At 47.3% G+C, this 19,100-nt stretch overlaps 1 protein-coding gene across 1 annotated transcript; it reads left to right on the top strand.

Moving 5' to 3' along the window:
- Positions 1 to 1,343: 1,343 nt before the first annotated feature.
- On the top strand, positions 1,344 to 17,738 carry LOC104280706 (alpha-2-macroglobulin-like protein 1; the record flags this gene model as incomplete). Its single annotated transcript, XM_009878443.1, has 21 exons — positions 1,344 to 1,489; positions 1,645 to 1,794; positions 2,642 to 2,821; positions 3,534 to 3,621; positions 4,248 to 4,395; positions 6,339 to 6,567; positions 6,918 to 7,041; positions 7,216 to 7,337; positions 7,748 to 7,799; positions 8,205 to 8,288; positions 8,672 to 8,848; positions 9,174 to 9,255; positions 9,858 to 10,014; positions 11,880 to 12,051; positions 12,459 to 12,673; positions 12,970 to 13,185; positions 13,592 to 13,707; positions 14,370 to 14,460; positions 14,745 to 14,813; positions 16,014 to 16,116; positions 17,644 to 17,738. Coding segments are annotated over 21 exons (2,816 nt in total), but the record flags the coding sequence as incomplete, so codon positions are not given.
- Positions 17,739 to 19,100: the final 1,362 nt, after the last annotated feature.

A 19,100-nucleotide genomic window follows, 5' to 3' on the forward strand; every position in this document is an offset into this window, starting at 1 on the left:
CCAGGACTGCTGAAAGATGATGGAAAGTGGCCTGGCAACCACATCTGTCAGCTCCCTCAGCACTCTAGGGTGTAATCCATCAGGCCTCATAGATTTATGAGGGTTCAGCTTATGAAGCACGTCCATAACCATTTCCTCATGGATTATGTAGGTCCTGTTCTGTTCCTCATCCCTTTCTTCCAGCTCAGGGGGCTGTGTGCCCAGAGAACAACTGGTCTTGCTGTCAAAGACTGAAGTAACGAAGGCATTAAGCACCTCAGCTTTTTCCATATCGGTAGTCACTGTGCCTCCTTCTGTATCCAACAAAGGATAGGCAGGTTACCTAGACCTCCTCTTACTGTTAATGTATTTATAGAAACTTTTCTTGTTATTCTTCACCACAGTGGCCATGTTTAGCTCTAGGTGGGCTTTTCCCGCTTTAATTTTCTCCCTGCACAGCTTCACTTGTTGTTTATAACCCTCATAATTTGCCTGTCCCCACTTCCATAGACCATAAACTCTCCTTTTGTTCCGAAGTTCCTGCCAAAGCTCTCTGTTCAGCCAGGCTGGTCTCCTCCCCTTGTCTTCCGTGACTTGGGTATAGTCAGTTCCTGCACCCTTAAAATTAATTCCTTAAAGTATGCCCAGCCTTCCTGGGCTCCCATGCCCTCCAGAACAGCCTCCCAAGGAACTCTCTTAACCACGGACTGGAAGAGACCAAAGTCAGCCCTCCAGAAGTCCAAGGTGGGAATTCTGCTGACTCCCCTCCTTACTTCACCAGAAATGGAGAACTCTAGCATTACATGATCACTTTGTCCAAGACAGCCTCCAACAATTACATCCCCCACAAGACCTTCTCTATTAACAAGCAGCAAGTCCAGGAGTGCACTTCCCCTCATTGGTTCCCTCACCTTTTGTGTCAGGAAGTTATCTCCCACACACTTCAGATATTTGAGAACAACAGAGGAGGCACAAAAAATCAAGAAGAAATGGCAAGTATGCTATCTCTGCTCTGCATTTTGATTTCCCTAACGTTTTTTTTCTGATCAAATGATGAAATTCTTGGAGCTTAACTGCCAAGCAGGAGTTACGGGAGACCTCCAAGAAAACTCACAGAATCTTTTTGCTGGACTCAGGTGAAAGGTCATTTCACTTCAAAGTGCGCACTGTTGCCAAGATCCATCATGATGTAAAGTCACAGCTACTGATCTAGCTGTGGCCTCCACAGAAGCATGGCAGAATAGTTTTTATCCAAATAAGTGTGCAGAAGTATTATAGAAGATGAGCATGTTGCTGCTGTAATCCTTGGAGACAGGCATCCTTGCCTCTTCCCGTAGTTTTTCTATTTCTCCTTCTTCCTTCAGGTCAGTATACTGGGGCTTTCAATGTCACTCTGCCCATTGACCTCATTCCACCCATGGCTACCCTCTTTGTTTACACTACCTTCCCTGAGGGACAAGTGGCAGCTGACACCTTCAGTCTGAAAGTCTCCAAGTGCTTCAAAAACCAAGTAAGTAGTGCACAAAACATAAAAAGGCAGGTAGGCTGAGAAGTATCTAATTAACGTCAAACTGGCAATAGAAGTCCAGCAGAATACCATAGCCACAGCCTCCCCTTTTCTTACTCTGTCAATGTCTTCAGTTCCTCTTTCTTCTGCTGTTTCAGGTGAAACTCGGCTTCTCAGAAGCAGTGGCTCTCCCAGGATCGGCTGTCCGCCTCCATTTGCAGGCTGCACCAGGCTCCCTATGTAGCATCCGTGCTGTAGACCAGAGCATCCTTCTCCTGAGGCCAGAAGCTGAGCTATCCAGGGATAGCGTGAGTCACCTTAGTGCTGAGCCTTGCTAATATTGGAGAGATGCCTTTTGAGTATCTGGCTGCAGGCCCTGGTTAATAAGGCACAGTGGATACATCAGTAAATATTTGAATGGAGACAGAGCATGGCTTAATGATTAAAAATGAGGGTCGGCATCAAACAGCAGTCAAAATTTCCAGTTTCTATAGAGGGATCTAATAGAATAACCCACTGTCATCCCCAAGTACAGCCCCAAGTGACATACTTGATAAACTTAGGGTGCTTTGACAACCAGACAGCAGAGATTTCCATGTCCTGAACAAATTTATTACAGTGAAGAAGAGTTACGTTAAAAAAGTGCCCAAAGTGTGATAGGCTTCATGTCTTTGTTACAGCTCACATGAACCAGGCAGTCCCTCCATCACAGACTGGACTGTAAGTGGTGCATTGGCAGTGAAATGGTCTTATTTCTCCTCTAGACTTGGGATTCATTGGATCTAAGCACCCTTGAATTGCCTCTTGACATTGATTTGGTGGATCCAGGATGTGCCTTCAGTCTGACAGGAAGCCATGTAATGACTTTTACAGGGAAGATGTCCTCACTGTATACACTCAGCTCACAAATACTACCTATGAGCTGGAAGTAGCCACAGCTATGCAGCTGTACCCCAGAAGGGTTTATGTTCACCTCTGGTGCTATGCATTTAAACTTGTGGAGGCTCACTATGAAGCTTAGAAATACTCGGGGCTGGGCTTTTGTGGCAGGCAGGAATCGAACTCTGCGTTTGCAGTCACAGAAAATATCTGGATAGAAATTAAAGCTTCCCACTTCTCACACTGACCTGCACTATTTTCATTCTCTGTCTACAGGTGTACAATAGGTTCAGCTACTCTCAGGAGCACCCCAGCACCCTCACAGACTATTATAGTGACTACTGCTCTGTCCACAAGAGCCTAGGAACCACCCTTCCACCAGGAACAATGTCACCATTCATGTACAACGGATACTCTTACGCAGTGTCCCAACCAGATGTTTACGAACTGCTGAAGGTAAATCTAATTTCCAGGACCTGAAATATCAGAGCTGAGCCCTTTTGTCCCATGTCAGCCCTAGGTAGCTTCACAGATTTTCTTTTCTGTAAATGCTGGCAAGTTCAGGTTCTGAATTCAGCAAGCTTCTAAACTAAAAGATCTCTGACACTCCATGCTCCCAGCTTGATTAACTCCCACTGATCAGGCAAATCCCTAGAACCCAGCTAATCATTTAACCTAAGCTCAATACCCTCAGACCTTATAAGGGTTGGAAGGAGAGAGGAGTATCAGCCTGAGTCAGAGAAAATTGGAGGTTGGATAAGCAAAACACATGAGAGAAAAGGGGGACTGGGGAAAGGAGGAAAAGAAGAGTAGAAAGGAATAGCAGGTGAAAGATGAGAATAAGCAGGTGAAAGAGGAGAACAAGTTTGAGTTAGGGTGGGAGCAAACTGTGGTGCCAACAAAATGACTTTGTTTGTGGGCATGTACATGACAGTGGTCAGCCCCACAGTCCTGACTGGAGAGGGGCTCTTTTGGTGCAAGGGCCCAGGACCAGGCTTTGAGAGCAGGGTGGTTCTGCATTCTCTCCCTATATAAATTCACAGGTCAGGCTGAGGTGCAACAACATAGGGTGGTGGATATGCTGGGAGGCAGGGGCAGAGACAGACTCTCAGGCACACCACTCCTTCCACTGAAATCTACCTTCTTTCCTTTCCCTTCTTTCCCCCAGAATGCAGGTCTAACGTTTTTAACCAGCCTTAAAATCAAGTCTCCAATTGAGTGCCACACCCAGACTGAATTCTACTACGAGTACATGTGTACATCTTTATCCTGTTTCTTTGGAAATCATGGGTAACATATAGGCTGCACAAGGGCAGCTGAACATGCAGTGTGCTGAGGAACTGGGGATGGCTTCCAGAGATGAGTGAGAGGCTGCACAGGAGATGTGCACCCCAGGAAGAAGGGATGGGTGCTGATGGATATGTGCGTCCAATGCACTGGAGGGGCAGAGGGGTGGCTGCATGGGAAGAGCTTACTTGGAAGCACCTCCTGGCAGGCAGGAAGATAATTCGGTCAAGGGAGGAAGTAAGGCAGCTGTGTCAGGAAGGAACATCTGTTTGTAAGACTAGCAAAAGTCTTGCTGGAAACCTGAGAATGAACCAAGATTGGTAGTGGGTAGTGTCTGGGATTTTCCGCAGGGGCTGAGGGCAAAAGCATGAGAAGGCAGAGTTCCTCAGGGGGGAGCTCATACATACTGGAATCCACTTGGTCTCCTGGGTTGTCTACTGGAAGATAATAGCAAAATAGGTTGAGGGCATCTTGGAGAGGACAAGGGGGATTGGAGTGGGAGTGGGAGGGATGGAGAATTGAGCTTTTTCCAGCTGAACTGTATCCTGATTTCACAGTTGCTCTGCCTTTGAATGAATGCTTGTATTCCCAATAGCTTATGATGAGCTGGCAGACTTGGACTACTTGAACCCGGAAGCTGCTGTTGAACGTGCTGAGTCAGAGCACGTTGATATGGGTAGCAAGGCAGAGCCAGTACGTACCTGGTTTCCAGAGACATTCATCTGGACTCTAGTTCCCATCAAGTGAGTAATCATGGGCTGTGGCCCCACATGGATCCAGACCTCCTATCAGTCAGAGCAGAGAGGGGATTGGCAGGAGCAGAGCCAGGGCGTTATTGCCTTCTGTGCCCACAGAAAAAAAAAAAAAAAGAAAAGGAAGTGTGAAGAAGTAGATAAGGACAATGGAGGAAGAAATTCTTCAGTACAAGGGCGGCAAGACTTTGGAATAAATTGCCCAGAGATGTTGCGGCTGGCCCCTCCCTGGAGGTGTTCAAGGCCAAGTTGGATGGAGCCTTGAGCAGCCTGATCTAGTTGAGAGGCGTCCCTGCCCATGACAAGGAGATTGGACTAGATAATCTCTAAGGTCCCTTCCAGCCTAGGCCATTCTGTGTGATTCTATGTGATTGGTTCGGTTCCTTGTTCTGCTTGAGATTTTCCAAATGATCCTGGGGAACTTAAAATCACAGGCTACTAGAGGATGGAAGGGGCCTCTTTAGGGTCTGTAGCTCAATGTCCTGCACAAGGCAGGTCCAGTTAGATAAGGTTGTAGTCCAGTTCTCTCTCTCTTCAAGAATGGAAATCCGCAAACTATCCAGGCATCGGTTCCAGCATTTGACCATTCTCATGGTGTTTCTTTTTCTTACTTCAAGTCAGAATTTTCCATGTTCCAACCTGTGTCTTTTACCTTTCATCCTACTATTATGCACCTCGGAAGAGACTTTTGCATTATCTCTACATGTTCCCAATAGGTAGCTTTAGAAAGCTGAAATATGTTCCCTTAGTCTTTACCTCTTGTTTGGAAAACCCTAGTTCTTTCTCTCGTTCCTTGCACATCAGATGTCCCAGCCCTCTGATCATCTTGGTAGTCCTCCCCTGCATGCATTCAAGTATGTCAGTATCTTATATTGGAAGGCAAAAAGTACTCCAGATGTGGTCCCACAATGGAGGAATACAGGGGAAAAATAGCTTTTCTCAACGCAGTGGCTGGAGCTTCTTAACACAGTCCAGAAGTAGACAGCTTTCACTCCTGTAAGAGGCACATGAGATGTCTCATGCTCAACTTGTTATCCAGCAGGATCTCCAGCCCTCTTTTCTGCAAAGTTGCTTACTAGCCAGTTACTGCCTAGCCGTACTGTGATATGGTATTATTCCATCCCAGATACAGAATTTGCCCACTCTTAAGCCCGTTTTTCCAGCTTATCAAGGTTCCTCTTAATAGCAACCTTTCCCTTCAGCATATCAGGGACCCCTCCCCAACAAGACATAGTCTGTAATATATAGCAAGATTAGTCTGATAATCTTGCTGAGGATGTCCTCTCTCCTATTATCCAGGTCATTAATAAAGCCATTAAGTATTATTGTCCCAGATATCAGCCACCAGTGTCACCATCCTTTGCCTCAAGAGATCCAGAAAATTTTCTGCTCACCTTACCCACTTGTCCAGTCCACACTAATGTGGCTACAAAGATGTTATGGGAGACTGTGTCAAAGACCTTGCTGAAGTTACATAGCATCCACTTTTCTCCCCTTATTTACATATCTCAGCTTCCTTAGTTCTCCCATGTGCCAATGTTCTCAAACTGTAAAATCTCTACCTCTCTATCTCATTTAGCTGGATTATGCCCATTTCAGTGCAGGGACCATCTTCCATTTTGCCTATGTAGATCCATAAGTGACACTAATAGTGATGACTGCTGAGCTTGGGTGGGAGTGTGGTGGAAGTGTCATCTGGTACTCCCTGACACAGGCTGGTGTATAACATGGACCCTTGCAAGCCCTGTATGCCCACAAAACCCAATAATTTGAGATGCAACACTGTCCAGAAGCAAATGTTGCTTGCATTTGCCTCTCAGTCCTTCCCCACACCTTCACACACACTTCCAGTTTGTAGTCCTTCTGCATTTGTCTTCCCTCAAGGAATCTTTACAGGGATGGGGACAACCCCTTCCACTCTGTTTTCTCCCCAGTGACTCAGGGACTGCTGAGCTAGCTGTCACAGTACCAGACAGTATCACAGACTGGAGAGCTATGACCTTCTGCACCTCAGAGAGCCATGGGCTGGGAATCTCAGAGACCACCGGCCTGCGGAGCTTCAAGCCCTTCTTTGTGGAACCCATAGTGCCCTACTCTGTCTTCCGGGGAGAGTCATTTCCCCTGAGAGTCAAAGTCTTCAGCTACCTGAAGCAGTGCATGGCGGTGAGTGGCTCTCTCCAGGACTGTTTTGGGGCAGGGGGGTGTGTGGTAACAGTACTTCACTGATAGAGACCCAAACAAGGCACTGCCTCCTCAGGCACTGGGCAAAAGACACCAAGGAAGTTCTTCACAAAGGTCCGTGCAGAGCCATCCCTTGTCTGGGTTATCCCTCCCCATAAGCTCAACCCTACAGGACTGCAATGTCCGTGGCCTGTTGGCATCTCACAGATATTGCAACAGGGCCATCATCAGACTCACCCTGGGCTTCTCATCTTGACTGACAGATCAAGGTGCTGAAAGGAAAAACACAGCAGCAGCTCTGTAACCCAAACTGCCTTTTGTTTCACCTCTAGCTCCAGCTTAGCCTAACGGACTCCAGGGATTTTGAATTTGTGCATGCAAATGTCAAGTTCACTGCTTGTCTGTGTCCTGATACAGCAAAAACATTTTTCTGGGATGTGAAGGCTACAAAATTAGGTAAGGGGACAAGGGAGGGGAAGGAGTAGGAGGCACTGGCAGAGCTGCTTGAGGAAACCGAGCTGGGCTGCAGAATGGCCTATTATGTGAAGCATGAGTGAGCAGCCTTAGGCTGAGCAAACTAAATTGTAGGCATGGATGTACCAACTGGCCTCTTGATGTTTTCTTCTTTAGGGAAGGTGAATTTCACTGTCACTGCTGAGGTGATGGAGCAGGAAGACATTTGCACTGAGAGTGCAGCTGTTGTGCCAGAGTCTGGAGGGAGAGACATGGTGGTTAAACACCTGCTGGTGAAGGTCAGAGTATGCTTCAGTGTCTTGGTGAAGTTGGAACTGGGTCAGGCTCAAAAGAGCCCTGTGGGTGGCTCTGGGAAGGGAGTCGGATGGACAGGTAGGCACATTTCTCAGAGAAACTTGCCAAGGAGTGATTCTAAGGGCAGGTTGGGTTGAGGCATGAACTGAGCACCTCCACTCAGTGGGACAGAGATGTCAGAACTGCCTGCTGGCAGGGCAGCGGGGACAAAGGCCATGGAGCAGCTTAGAAACCTGCTTCCCAGTGAAACTTCACTGTTGACACACATATCCCTGCTGCCCTTTGCATGGCCCATGAGGATGGAAGAGGTGCTTGCAGGAAGGTGAGTTGCTGCACAGCTGCTATCTCATTTTACTGATCCGCTCCCTAAGCTGACCAGCGTTTTTCCCACCAGGCAGAGGGACTGCTGGAGGAAAAGACCCACACCTCACTCCTGTGTCCTAAAGGTAGGTGCAGGTACCCTGGAGATAGGAACTGTCTTACCACTGGAGCTGAACATGCACACACGGCAAGGAGACCAAACAGAAGCAGTCTTGTGTGTGTGCAGCTCTAGGACTGTCTGGAGGTGCACAAGGAGAGGAAAGTCAGGGGTGTTGGAGCTTTTTGGGGAGGCAAAGACATTCAGCTCTAACCAGTACTACAAGCTCCTGGCAGCACGAAGCCACTGCCTAACCACAACACAGGGACTCAGTAGTGGGTACTCTGATCACTGTATCATCCTCTGTTTTGAATGTTGACTTCACCAGCTGATAAGGTGATCTCAGACTTGTTTACACTATCTCCTGGGCATGTCTGTGGGTCTGCCATCTCACTCCTGCCTGTTGTTTTTCTAATGCTTTTGCCATTTGCAGGAACTTCAGCTTCAGAGACAATCACTTTCATTATGCCAGACAACAGGGTCCTTGGGTCGGAGAGAGCCCACATCTCTTTCTTAGGTGAGATTTAGGGGCGTCTTCAAAAGTAAAATTTTTCTTCTGGTTCCACCATGTTTGCTTTAGCAAACAGAGTGACAAGAGGGAATGTGTACAGTGAAATGTGATACTGAGTCCTTATGTCTTCCAGAGAAGCATCCCATCTCTCTTACCCAAGTTATGCTGGGCCAGAGGGATGTATAATTTCATTTCCGCTAGTCAAAGGAAAGATAGACAAGTACTATACCACTCTTTCTATAGGGCTCTTTAGACATTAAAGTCACTCCAGTGAGAGCAGAGGTGAACTGAGACCACTCTTAGTGAGTTATCTGGAGAATCAGTGAGACCGGAAATATTTTACATGCAAGAATATGTAAAGCTCCCAAAGCCGTGGTCCTGTCCTACAGGTGACATTTTGGGGACAGCACTAGAGAACATAGATGAGCTCCTCCAGATGTCCAGTGGCTGTGGTGAGCAGAATATGGTTCATTTTGCCCCCAATGTCTTCATCACACGATACCTTGAAGAAACAGGACAACTGACTCCAGAAATCAAACAGAAGGCAATTGGCTATCTGGAAAGCGGTGAGTGGATTTCTGCTCCTGTTGGAACATTAAGCTGGTGACATAGGTCAGTAGGTTGTGTGGTGGGGATCTCATCAGAGGCTTGGTGCTGAGCAGGATTTGTGCAGCATCACTTGCCTGGCACCATGATAATTACAGCAGTAAAAATCAGGCTGCTGTGTCTCAGCTGAACAAGGGGTATACAACACCCCTCTGAAAGCCCTTTGCTGAATTCCTCAGAGACCACGCTCTCTATAATGATCATCAGGATTGGCAGGACAGGTTGTCAACTTTGAGAACATGGTAGACAGAGAGCATCTTCACTACCCGCAGCCTCTTCCCACAGGATATCAGCAGCAACTCCTGTACAAGCACAGAGATGGCTCATACAGTGCCTTTGGGGAAGGAAGTGACCCAGGGAACACCTGGTAAGCAGAGATATCCAGACATAGGTGAAGAAAAACAGTTTGACCCAATCAGGTGCAGTCTGGCTTGGATTTTGGTCTGGGGATACTGAGGGAGCCTGGAGATGTGAAGTTTTGAACTGATACTACTGCTGAGATTTTTGGAAGAGACCTGTGGCAATGAATTGACTTGAGGTACCTCTGTTTGATTTTTTTGTGCTTGGGCATCCCAACTGAGGCTGATTCTGAAAACTTGGTTGCAAAGACACATTCTTTCCAGGTTTTCCAGAGTGCTCTGTGCCCAAATAGAATTGGGAGAGGAGATGAGTGAGCTCATTAAATACACCTCTCCTGGTTTTAAATCACTTAAGTGCATCCTGTTGGAATTGGTAGAGCTCTGGGGTAGCACTGAAATGTCAGTGAATATTTTCTCTCTTGCTGCAAATGAATCTGAGCTCAAGCTTCAAGAGCATCTAACTCATTGCTTCCAATTCTCTACCTGCCCAGAAGCTCTGGCCTGCTGGTGTTTTTCCAGGGATGACACAGAGACCCTGTCTCCGATAGGAAATGGGGATCAGTGACTGGGTCAATTCAATTTTTCTTCTTCCTTTTTTTTTTGCATCTAGGCTTACTGCCCTTGTTCTCAAGACTTTCAGCCAAGCCCGGGACTTCATCCACATAGATGAGCAGAATATAAAGGATGCTACTGATGCCCTGATTAAAAGTCAGACTCCATCTGGCTGCTTCAAGAGTATGGGGAAGCTTTTCAACAATGGTCTGATGGTATGACATGTCCTGGCTGTTCATTAGGCACCTTGGAGCTCCTTCACTTTCTGGCTCTGATGTACCCAAGATCACCCTTGGGTGATGCTCAGGGTTGTGCTTAGACACAGAATCACAGAATCATAGAATGGTCTAGGCTGGAAGGGACTTAGAGATCATTTAATCCAACCTCCCTGTCATGGGCAGGGACACCACCTCTTGACTAGACCAGGCAACACATGGGGACTGAGTGGGAATTGAACCTGTGACCTCAGTGTTGTCGTTGTTGTCAGCACTGCACTCGACATAGTGGCACTTTTTAAAGTTATGTATGGCGGAGATTTGCATTTAATGATATGTGAATAGGAACTGAAGAGATGCTCTGATATAGCCCTATCTCAAAAGCTAACATTTGCCTCAAAAAAAAAAAAAGGTTTTAAAGCTCTGTGTTATTCCTTTGGTAAACTGTTATAGCTTTCTTTCCCATTATTGAGATGCCATTTTTTCCTTCAGAGTTTCTTCCTGTATAGAGAGAGTCAGAAATGGAGTCAATAGAGATTGATGACATCCACTTATCTGAGGTTCACCTTGCCAGGAACGTGCCCTATACACTCAGAAACACTGCACTTGTGCATGCTTCCAGAGAGTATCACCAAACTGGAGGCAGCAGCAGTTCAGTGGACAAGACCTCAGATAATTAATCCTCTAAGTGAAGAGAATGGTACCTTTTACTTCCCCTTGCAAAAGACATCTTTTATTTAATGCCCCCACCATAAGAGAGACATAGATCTGTTGGAGCGTGTTCAGAGGAGGGCCACAAGGATGATCCAGAGGCTGGAGCACCTCTGCTACGAGGACAGGCTGCGGGAGCTGGGATTGTTCAGTCTGGAAAAGAGAAGACTTTGGAGGGACCTAATAGCTGCCTTCCATTACGTGAAGAGAACCTACAGGAAGGCTGGGGAGGGACTTTTTACAGGAGTGTCCACTGATAGGACAAGGGGAAATGGATTTAAGTTGAAGGAGAATAGATTTAGATTGGACCTTAGGCAGAAATTCTTCAGTACGAGGGCGGCAAGACTTTGGAATAAATTGCCCAGAGATGTTGTGGCTGCCCCCTCCCTGGAGGTGTTCAAGGCCAAGTTGGATGGAGCCTTGAGTATCATGATCTAGTTGAGAGGCGTCCCTGCCCATGACAGGGAGGTTGGACTAGATGATCTCTAAGGTCCCTTCCAGCCTAGGCCATTCTATGATTCTATGATTCATACCCTTGCCATTGTCCTGGCCCTCAAGTGAGGTGCCACCTTGTTGTGGCAACATCACTTTCCAATGGCACTGAAACCTGTTACTGAAAATCTTTTGTAGGGGGTGGGAAAGGGGAGTGTGTTCAGAAAAGGGAGGTGATCAGCTTCCCAGAGGAGCTTGAGTTGGTGAGAAGTGCTCTCGTAAGCAGGAGCTGCAAGAGTAGCTACCAGCCCTGACACTTCCTTAGCAGAAGGTATAGGACTAGCAGTGTTGCTTGCGCTGGGTTTTGCTCAGGGAGCAGAAGGCACAGGAAAACTTCTCTCTCACCTTTCTCACGGCAGCTGTCCTCTTCTCTGTTCTGTGGTGGCTGCAGGGTGCAGTGGAGGAAGGGCTGGGGCTGAGCTCGGCGATCATCACAGCGCTCATACAGTCGGGGATGCCACGCTCTGTGAGTATCAGTAGCAGGGACGGGCTGTGTGTGCAGCCTCTCAGCAGACAGTGCACTGGCACTCTGCCTTTGTGCACACAGGGGTACGTTGCCAATTTCCTCCCCGTGTGTCCTGTCCCTTTTTCCACCCTCCTCTGCATGCATCAAAGCTGTGTTCCCTCCCTACACACCCTGTCAGCTTTCAATTGTATCCTAGGACCCAGTTGTGCGGAAAGCTCTGAAATGTATAAAGGACCTGGTCAATGCTGACACTGACACTTCCAATCTCTATGGCCTGGCACTAGCTGCAAATGCCTTTGCAGCAGCAGGTGATAAGGCCCTCAGGGAGAAAATCCTCAAGAGACTGGATAAGGCTGCCATAATATCAGGTACCAAAGACTGTGGGGTGGAAGGGCCATTGGCAGAATTGTGTGAAGATCCCAGGACTGAATGACCAAGGGAATGGAAGGCAGGAGTGGGGGGCACTAGCAGAGCTCTGTGGGGTGTTCAAGGTTTGGATAGCCTCTGTTTACCAAGCTGTCACAGGCTATATACATCTCCATGGATGACCTCACAGTCCTGGCCTTCCATTCATTCAAACTAGGAGAGCTTCATGGATGCTGTGAAGCTCCTTCACATGCTGTAGGCCTTGGCTTTTTACTGGGAAAAACAGGGTTTGGGGGGCAAATAGGGAGATACGCACCCATACCTTGTCCCAATGTACCTAGGCACAGGGCCTAAGTAGGACTCCAAGATACAGCTACACACTCCATAAGTGTTCCCACTCCACCTCTAGATGGCCAACTGTTCTGGAGTCAACAGTCTAAACAGGAAGAAGGCTCCCTATATTGGTCTCGGGCTCCATCTGTTGATGTGGAATTGACATCTAGTATCCTCATGGCTCACCTTTCAAAGTCAAGTTTGTCTTCAGATGAAATCAGGAAGGCATCCCAGATTGTGTCTTGGCTCATCAAGCAGCAAAACCCTTATGGAGGCTTTGCTTCAACCCAGGTAATCCCCTTGAGCCATCATCAGCATAGAACCTGCCGTCAGTTACAGTTTGTGAGAGCAATGGGTTCTAGCACAGCCCATATATATAAAAAAATAATAAGAAAAATATGTATGCATTTATAGCTCCTGGAAATTGGGAAACAGTGAATATTTATATTTCTCTGAGCTAATCCCATGCTAAAAGTCCAAGTTCAACACTTACTGTGCTGCAGCTGCACTGTGAGGGAGGGAAAGGCTAATGACTCAGCACAGGAAGCAGGGATCCTATTTTGCCCAAAGTGTGTCTCTTTCCTCAGGACACGGTGGTTGCTCTGGAAGCTCTAGCCCTGTATGCAACTAAGACCTTCAGCAAGGATGGCCCTGATCTTCAGGCTTCTCTCTCCTCTGAGGGTTTCTACCAAAACATCAGAGTAGACAAAACCAATCGCCTCCTGCTGCAGACAGTGGAGCTGCCAGTCATTCCCCGAGATTACACTGTCCGTGTGCAGGGCCATGGATGCCTCTTCCTGCAGGTAAGCTCCTTCTCCAGGGAGAAAAGGTCTGTCTGGGGAAAAGGACTGAAAGCCAGGGGACCTCTCACCTTGCTACTTAGTCAACGCTGAAAACAGACAGTGACTTGCAAGGATCTGGGCTTCAAGGCTAGTAGGAGTGTAGCTGGGATCCAACAGAAAGGGAACAGCAATTCCCCAAACGAAAACTGGTTCATCTCCAGCCAGTGAGAGCTGCATCTCTCCTCCAAGAAGTCCAGTGACCACCACCAGGAGCAGAGCACTAGCAGACCCTCCGCTTCTGCCACATAGTTCTCTCCTACACGAGTGCAAGACAGCGAACAGCAGCCAAACAATAGACAAGGATACTCTCCAGTAAAGAAAAAACAACTGCTATTCTCTGCCAACTATCTTCTTTCTGTCATGACAGGCTGTTCTCCGGTACCACATTCCTCCACTGAGGAGCGACATCACCTTTGCCATGTCTGTGCAGACAGAGTGCACCACACCACATGCCACCCAGTTCCCTGTCACCATCCATGCTCGGTAGGAGACACTCAGTTGCCCCTTGACTCCCCTGTGCTAAGAGACTTCTGGCACCACACTGGTCTCTTGATGGCCAGGATTCCCCTTCACTCATGAGGCCCAAGTGCTAAGATGTTCCTATTCACTTAACTATGCTCTCCTCAGCTGAGTGAAAGGTAAAAGGGACCAGAGCTACAGTCCTATTCTGTTCTAATGCCAGTCACCACAAGTCCTCCCAAGGTCTGTGGGTCTCATCCCATTCCAGGATTAAGTCTCAAAACACAAGTGATGTGAAGGTCCTGTGGGACAGGCTGCTAACTTCCTAAGTCTTTGCTTCTCTGCTCCTGGCTGGCTGTCACATCACTCTCCTCTGTTGTATCCCTACATCACTTGGGACAGAACTACCAAGAGAGCAGGGGGAGGTTGTGATATTCCCTGCCATACCTACAGAAGGTAACTCCAGAAGCCTTCCAAGGAATTTATTTTCCTTGGCTCAGCACAACTGAAAGAGGGATCGGGGGAAGCATAAAGATTTATTACAGTACAGGAACAGCTATGCTTACAGGAGAAACACTGGAAGGAAAGGCAGATCTCTCCACCTAAATACCAAAGCTGGGCTGGAGTATCTGGAGATTATGGCTCAGAAAGTAACATTAGTGCTGTCCCCTGCATTCCTTCTGCAGCTACACAGGGAATCGTGTGTCCACCAACATGGTCCTGATCCAAGTGGAGCTGCCGTCTGGATATAGCCCCGTGGCAGGTTCATTGGAAGAGGTGAGACTGCAAGTGTGTGTCCAGCTGGGATGGGAACAGTGATGGACGTCCATCATGCAGGATTGTATGCAGAACTGTGACCATTCCTGTGGGAAGAGAAACACAGTTCTTTGCTTCCCAAGAAATCTTTTTACCCAAAGTCTCTTCAAAGCCACACCTTTCCTTCCCCTACCCCAAGATCTTCCTTAGCCATGGGAATTTGCCCATGCTCTCACAAAGACAAATATCCCTGAATATTTCTGCTTTCTGACAGAGTCTTTCTTACATTTTTCACCTATTTGCAGCTAAAGAAAATGCCTTTAGTGAAGAAAGTTGAAAGTGAAGCTGACCGAGTAATTCTCTACCTGGAGGAAGTGAGTGGAATTTAGGCTATTATCATCATTTAAAGGGCTGTGGACTGGCAGATAGCTTTTAGCTTACTCTTGTATCTTGGTTCAAGTATTCAGAGCTGTTGTTCCCACATATCAGTCACATTTGCTGACCCATAGATGTGTGTTGTGTCAGCCTGCAGTAATTCAGTGTAGTGCCTGTATACAGGACTGCTTAACTTGAGTGAAATGAGGCTAATTCTCTTGTTAGCACTGTTCAGAGACTGTTGAAAGTCTATACAGTGTCTGATCAGGACTAAGAGTAGTAGTAGGATCCATCTAGTAAAGTCAAACATGCCTGAATTCTTAGAAAGCCTGAATGCAGCCTGGATGCAGTAGGGAGCATCCAGGATTGTTCACGGAGTTTGCCAAGACCACTCAATATTAAACCAGATGGTTGTGTGAGCAGAAGTGCTCTCTACACAGCCTCATTTATCAGCAGATTAGCAACAACTCCAACCTTTTTCTAGCTACATGCATACCTAAGCAGCCCCAAAACCAAGACCTGGCACGAATTTAAAAACTTTAGAATTTCCAAGGAACGCTTCTACATTTCTCTGGTTCTTCAGCGCCAGCTGTCAATAAGCTGAGCTAAGCTAGCCTCATATAGTAAGCAGGTTATGTCATGTGAACTCATTAGACTTGCAGAGATGCTGCTTTTGTTACATCTACAGCACAGAGAAGAAAGGCAGCACAGAGAAAGATTTCAGCTCAGGCTGACAGGTAGCACAAGGTGGAACACAGGTCATGTAATTACCACCATCCAGCAGATGTTCACCCACACCTTACTTTGATCTGCTTGATGATGAAGGTTGCGTGAGACTGGAGCATAAGAGATGATGTCACAGGACTGTGTATAAGGATGAGGCAAGATGTATCAAGGAGCTCAGAGCAGAGCTGGATGGGAACACGGGGTTGGTTGGGAACACTAGTGCTACATTTAGATACCTAATGAACATTGACTTTGTGAATTTGGTGTCTCTCATAAGCTGAGTTATATTTGGTGATGAAAAATGGAAGATGGCCACAGCATGTAAAGTAAAAGATAATTCTGAGATGGACTGAAAAGCAGAAAACATCTGTCATAGCGGTGAGGTCTCCATGGAGCCTCAGTGAGAGTAGGTGGAAGGGATTGTCTTACAGGACTTTGGTTCTAGCTCTAATCCTTCCATCTCCCGGTCTTAGCTGACTAGACAGCCTCACACCTACACTTTGCTGGTGCAGCAGGACATGCAAGTGAAGGATCGTAAGCCAGCCAATATCAAGATCTATGATTACTACATGCCAGGTGAGCTCAGATGCTGTACTGACAAAATCACCCAAATGTACCACTGGAAAGATATTTTCGGAAACTATTAGATCTAACATGATACCATCCCTGACATGTTTATCTAACTACCCCTTAGAAGCTCCCTAGTGATGGACTTATCCTCTTGAGTATCAAAATGGTAGATATTTTTTTCTCTGGACCCAGAACTTGCAAGCTTGAAGTTGGCTTGTAGATCCATTTAGGGTCTACCTCTCCTAACAAGAGGGGATCAAGGAGTTCTGCTTTTGCACACTCATTTTGTGGGAAGAAGAAAAAGCAGTGGGAACATAGTGAGGGGATGACTTGGAAGAGGGAGGGCCCCCTTAGAAGAATGACACTGAGAACAACTTGTTGTCTGTTCTCTGGGATTTTTAGTGGATGGAAATGCTGGAAATGTGTCAGGGATTGCTACTGCTTCAGAAACTGAGGAATCCATAACTGTAGCAGAGCTGTTTGGGACTTATGGCTTCCAAAGACCATAAGCCCCATGACTTGGGTGAATGCAGATTAGCTGCACACACCAGTGGCTTCCCGTGTTATAGCAGAGGGGAGTCATGGCCTGTAAACTGAGGGAACACCCCTCCTAGGAGCAGAGGCACAATGCTGGGTTGTTTTAGTGATATTTTGGCATGTGTATCTTAACAGCACTTTTTTTCTCATCTTCTAGAAGAAACTACAGTGATGAGCTACAGTGCCCCATGCGAGTGAGGTGAGAGCCCAACATCTCTACTATCATCGCAGGCATGGTCCTGAAGAGTATAGCCCTGGGTCAAGAAGCTTGCCAGACTGCAGGTTCAGGGTAGGAAGTGGTTAGCAATGCTAAGTAAGGGTGAGTTCCTATATCCCAGTGGTTAAACTGAGGGAGAGGGAGAACTGAAGTGGAAGGTTTGAGGTGCCTGGCTCATGACAGAGTTGGAGCTATATTACAGAAAATAAGTGCTGTCTGTCTCGAGTCCTGCCACCAGTCCTGGCATTTTGCATTAGATATACTTTCCTCAAGTCAACTAAATTCCTTTTCCTGGCACTTCCTCTGCAGCCTTCTAGCCCTGTGCACACAACACGTGCTGTGTTCACCTTTGCTGCAGGGCCTGAGTCCTTTTCGGTGCCAAGAATTTCACAGTCTCAGACTGGCTTCTGATTCATGCTAGGGAACTGGCACCTGCCCATCCTCTTTCCAGGCTGGGCAAAGGCAAAGCTTGAATTTGACCCATGCCTGCTCCTGGTCTAAACTTTGCTTGCATCTACATGCTTGCTTGCCCAAGGCCCATGAGATGGAGAAAAACACCTGCTTCATAAATCACCCGTGGGAGACACACAGCCCTGCACTGGGATGCCCGCCACAAGTGCCACACTTGCTTAGTGGAGATTCTGCCATAGGCTTTGTATGAGTAGAGTCAGAGAGAGCCCTGTCCTTGATGGCTTGGCAGTTCTGAGTGGTCACAAGGTGCAATAAAAACCCCTGAGTTCCCAGTGGTTAAATACTTTTGTCCTTTGTTGTCTTCACAGGAACAGGGACAGATGCATTCTTTGCCATCACCCCTGCCAACAGCCACCACATGGAGATAAGAAGCAAAGAGAAAATACGTGAAACTTCCTGTTGAGCAGTTAGTTTCTGAAAGGCTCAGACTGTGCCTAGCATCTTATTAAAAGTCAGGAGACTAGAACTGTCTGAATGAGCGATCATTCAGGTTTACTATTTTTCTCCCAAAAACCTGCATTCAAGAGTACCTGGGAAAAATAACTTCTTTACCTCTGCTCTGTGTGTCCATTTACATGCACACTTGCAAAACTCTACCACTCCAGTAGCAGATTTGCTCAGGAGGAGGTAGAACATGCACCAAGGCAGAACTGGTACCTGGGAGGTGACCGTCACACAAGCTGGAGATGAAGGCAAGTGAGGGCTGGGATGTGTTCAACAGTTCCTTTGGCCAACAGCTGCATTTAGAGACCTTTATCTATAGCAATTGGCAATGCTGTAGTGCTGAGGGGGGAGGGGGTGGTGGAGGGCTAGAGTCTCAATGCACTGCATTACTATCTGGAAACTGCTTCAGAGAAGAGCTGATGGCACAGGAGCTTGTGGGAAGGGCAGAGGAGATAGGGCTGTCACAGCACATTCAGTTGCATCTCCTGCTCGGAAGCTGCCTGAGTCCCACCAGAGGAAGTCTTAGGAGAAACCGTAGGGAGCACGAGGAGAGAGCAATAGAGGAATTAGGAGGTTTGTATATTGGCAATGGAAAAATGGTATCTTCACAGGCTAAGCCTGTTCACCAACAACTGGCACAATAGTGGCAAGGTCAGGGGTCATGCTTACTTTAATTCTTCTTCCCACGTGTGTATCAGACATGTGACACCCCCTTGCCCCAACCCAGGCCCTCATGGTGCAGGCACAACTGCTGGACTGTTGTGATCCCTCAGTCTCTCTTCTCAAGCGCACGACCACAGGAGTTCAACTTTAACATGGGCTGCGTCCCAGCTGGGGCACTTCCTTCCATTCAGAGCCCAGTCTGAAACATTGGGCAAACACAGGAGTCATGGTGTGGCAGTTCCTCTCCTTTCATTTACCACAAATCTGGGAGCTGCTTCACCCCTTTTTGAGGAACCATGTGTGATTGTGGGGACAGAAGGTAAGACAAACAAGAAGGACATAATCCAGTCCCTCCATGGCTATCAGCAGGCTGTGGAAGGTGGCTTGTCTTGGCTAGTAGTGGCAGTGGCTTTCTAGGCAGGTCCCTAGGCAGCATCCTCTCTGTGGGATGGTGTCAGAATGCAGCACATACCAGGTCAAGATTCTGTCTTGTCCTTCCAGAAGGAACTTCTTCAAACCTGTCCCGGCCTCAGGCTACTACTTCTAAGCCATTCACCTTCTGGCAGCTGGCTTTGTCACCCCACAAGATAAAATATTACATCTTCTCAGATTCAAATTGCTTCTTTGGTTTCCTGAAGCCCCCCTTCCTAAACTGCAA

This window comes from Apaloderma vittatum, unplaced genomic scaffold, assembly GCF_000703405.1.
Source record: "Apaloderma vittatum isolate BGI_N311 unplaced genomic scaffold, ASM70340v1 scaffold8991, whole genome shotgun sequence".
Classification (NCBI taxonomy): Eukaryota; Metazoa; Chordata; class Aves; order Trogoniformes; family Trogonidae; genus Apaloderma; species Apaloderma vittatum.